This window comes from Protobothrops mucrosquamatus, unplaced genomic scaffold, assembly GCF_001527695.2.
Source record: "Protobothrops mucrosquamatus isolate PMUCROS unplaced genomic scaffold, P.Mucros_1.0 scaffold4065, whole genome shotgun sequence".
Classification (NCBI taxonomy): Eukaryota; Metazoa; Chordata; class Lepidosauria; order Squamata; family Viperidae; genus Protobothrops; species Protobothrops mucrosquamatus.
Genome location: NW_015389996.1, coordinates 14,099 through 16,902, shown reverse-complemented (window position 1 = coordinate 16,902; position 2,804 = coordinate 14,099). Strand labels below are relative to the sequence as shown.

General features: G+C 41.7%; 1 protein-coding gene across 1 annotated transcript in view; it reads left to right on the top strand.

Moving 5' to 3' along the window:
• Window positions 1-2,804, top strand: part of IZUMO3 (IZUMO family member 3) — a 21,740-nt gene that overhangs the window by 16,554 nt on the left and 2,382 nt on the right. The window contains exons 3-6 of the mRNA XM_029286560.1: window positions 212-317; window positions 1,036-1,049; window positions 1,398-1,415; window positions 1,641-1,721. Of these exons, the coding sequence (XP_029142393.1) occupies window positions 212-317; window positions 1,036-1,049; window positions 1,398-1,415; window positions 1,641-1,721 (219 nt within the window). The remainder of the gene's footprint in view (window positions 1-211; window positions 318-1,035; window positions 1,050-1,397; window positions 1,416-1,640; window positions 1,722-2,804) is intronic.

Genomic DNA, 2,804 nt, shown 5'->3' with positions numbered 1-2,804 from the left:
TTAAAAATAGGTTTAAAACGGTTAAAATAGGTTAATATAGGATAAAAATAGGTTAAAAATGCAATGTTAAAAGGGATTAAAAAGTTAGAAGTTAAAATAAAAATAAAAGAAAATAATAATAATAATAAAAAAAGCTTTTGCTTTTGGAGGAGCTCTTTACAGCCTTTGCTGCCTGTCCACCATCTTGGCTCCCTTGTTTAAAAACTCTTAGGAGTTTTTCTGTGGCAGCTCTCTATGTACCAGCTCCGCTTTTCCCTGAGAAAGAAGATTCACCAGATTCTGGAGAAATTTGCTGATCTTGGTACCAATCCTGAAGAGTGAAAAAGAGGAGACAAAACTTCCAGCCCATCCTATCTCCATCATATATATGTGTACACACACATTTTTGCAAATTTAATAACTCTATGATAGTGTTTTCCAACCTTGACACCTTTAAGAAGTATGGACTCCAATTCCCAGGATTCCCCAGCCAGCTTGGCTGGCTGGGGAATCCTGGGAGTTGGAGTCCACATATCTTAAAAGTGCCAAGGTTGGAAAACATTGCTTTATGAAAATCTATCTTTATAGTAAGTACTCCAGGTTAAATGGGGTGGTGTGCAGATAAGGGGATCCAAAATAAGCATCTTAGCCATATTGGATTGGGAAAAAATTATCTCCAAATCTATAGTTAGGTAAAAATATCAGAGCATTTGCACAAGAGGAGAGGAGGGAAACCCAAGCAGAAGACAGCTCCATCCAAACCCTGATTTGCCTTTAAAGGCAGGTTGGAAAAGGTGCTTCTGCAGGTTGTGTGTCCTTTTGAACCCATCCTCCCTTCTCAGAGTTCCTTTACTATTATGGCAAGAAACCGGGGGGGGGGTTGTATCTGCCGGGGGTCAATGGGTATATGTTGAAGAAGTTCAAATGATGCCTGGAACTATAGCTGCCATCTTTAATTTTACTCTTCTTTTGTGGCAGAAAGAAACATGGCTTTTTCCTTATGGAAATTATGGAACTTTGTCATCCATGAAACAAGATTTGTGTAGGGTTCCCCAGTGCCTTGGAGCCAGGTGGTGGTGGTGGGGAAGAGTTGGAGTTTATTTTTGTCCAAAATCCAAAATATTCAATATATCATTCAGTGCCCTTCCTTAGTACTCTAGCTTAGGTTTGCATTCACCCATCAGTTCAATATATATTTTATTTAGAAGATGCCAATATCACAATTGTCCCTTGGAGGAAAATCTATAGCTACAAGACAGCCGAGGACCACTGTCTTGATACAGTATTGTTGAATTTCTTACTTGCTTAGCATTCTGTACTCCTGAACATGTGAATCAACCATGCATTAGCTAGGAAAAAGTCTCTTAGAGTTTCAATCTTTAAAACAATCCTCTTTTCTTTTTCTTTGCACCTTCTAGCTTGTTCAGAGGACTGCAGTAAGTATCAGACAAGTTTTGACCCTCACATCTTCAGTTATTCATTACTTACACCAGTGTTTCCCAACCTTGGCCACTTGAAGCTGTGTGGACTTTAACTCCCAGAATTCCCCAGCCAGCCATGCTGTCCACACAAGTGGCCAAGGTTGGGAAACACTGATTTAGACTATGCATGCTTTGAGGATTGCTTTTTTGAAGTCCAACCCTGACATTATTTTTTTGCAGCAGTGATAGAAGGACCTATTCTGGACTGCTGGACATGTCTGCGTATCACCACACAGTGTTTTGATGGAGAAGTCTGCGGAGGTGTCTGGCAATGGAAGATAGGATCTGACAGGCTCTCTGCTGGGCCATGGGAGGGGTATAGGGGTATAGGCTTCTCTCTCCAGGAATTGAGTTCTGCTTTTCACTTCTGGGTTTTGAAATCTTTCCAGTGACTCACCCAAAACTTTGTTATCTGTCCATTCTGCTTTTGAAGTCTTTGCTCTCAGCTGGGAAATCTGTCAGATTCCTCTCTCCCCCGGCTTGCCGGCTGTCGCTTCCCCCCCCCCCCCCCCGGGAAAACTGTTGCAGCCAGGGGGCTGGCTTCAGGCAATCTTTCTTTCTCCATAATGAGATCTTTCCCGAATCTTTACCAGCTCCTCTCAAGCCTAGAGGCAGTGGATGGAGTTCGGGACCCCAGGTCATTTGAAAAGGATTTGAGATCCTAGCATGTTGTTATGGTTCTGGCTAATGAAACACTTCAAAGAACTTCCAGGCATTGGTTCTCCTAAAAGTAATTTATTGTTACAAAATGTCGGCACAGGCATAACGGAAGGTTGATGCTAGGATCTGAAATTCTCTTCCTCTGAGCAGTTAAGTTATCAGCATGTTCCCTCCCTAAATTAGCTGTCATATATCACATTATCCAATTAGTGTGAAGGTCAAAGGTTTCCTTCCTCTTTCTTTCCCGGGCTTTTCCCCCCACCCTCTTCTGCTCTGCATTAACCCTAAAAATACCAGACAGTTCTGCATATTGTCAAAGCAAGAATATACAGTATTTGCAGCGTTGACAATATTATTAGCAATAAATGTTAGCAAGATTCTTTAATCTGGTATGCCTTGTGCATGAACAGATTTCTATCCGTTCATGCATAATTAAGGAGAGACCACCACAGATGCAAAATAAGAAGCCCCTTTTGCCAAAAACTGGAAGTTAGTGCAATTTTTGGCAAAACCATTGTAAAATACAATCACATGACTGTGGGATGGTGCAAATGCAGCTGTGTTGCTGAGCACCCAAAGTTTGGTCACATGACTCGGGGGGGCTGTCAGAACTTGGAATCTGGGTTGTAAGTAGCACTAGCAATAGCACTCACCGTATATACTCGAGTATAAGCCGAGTTTTTC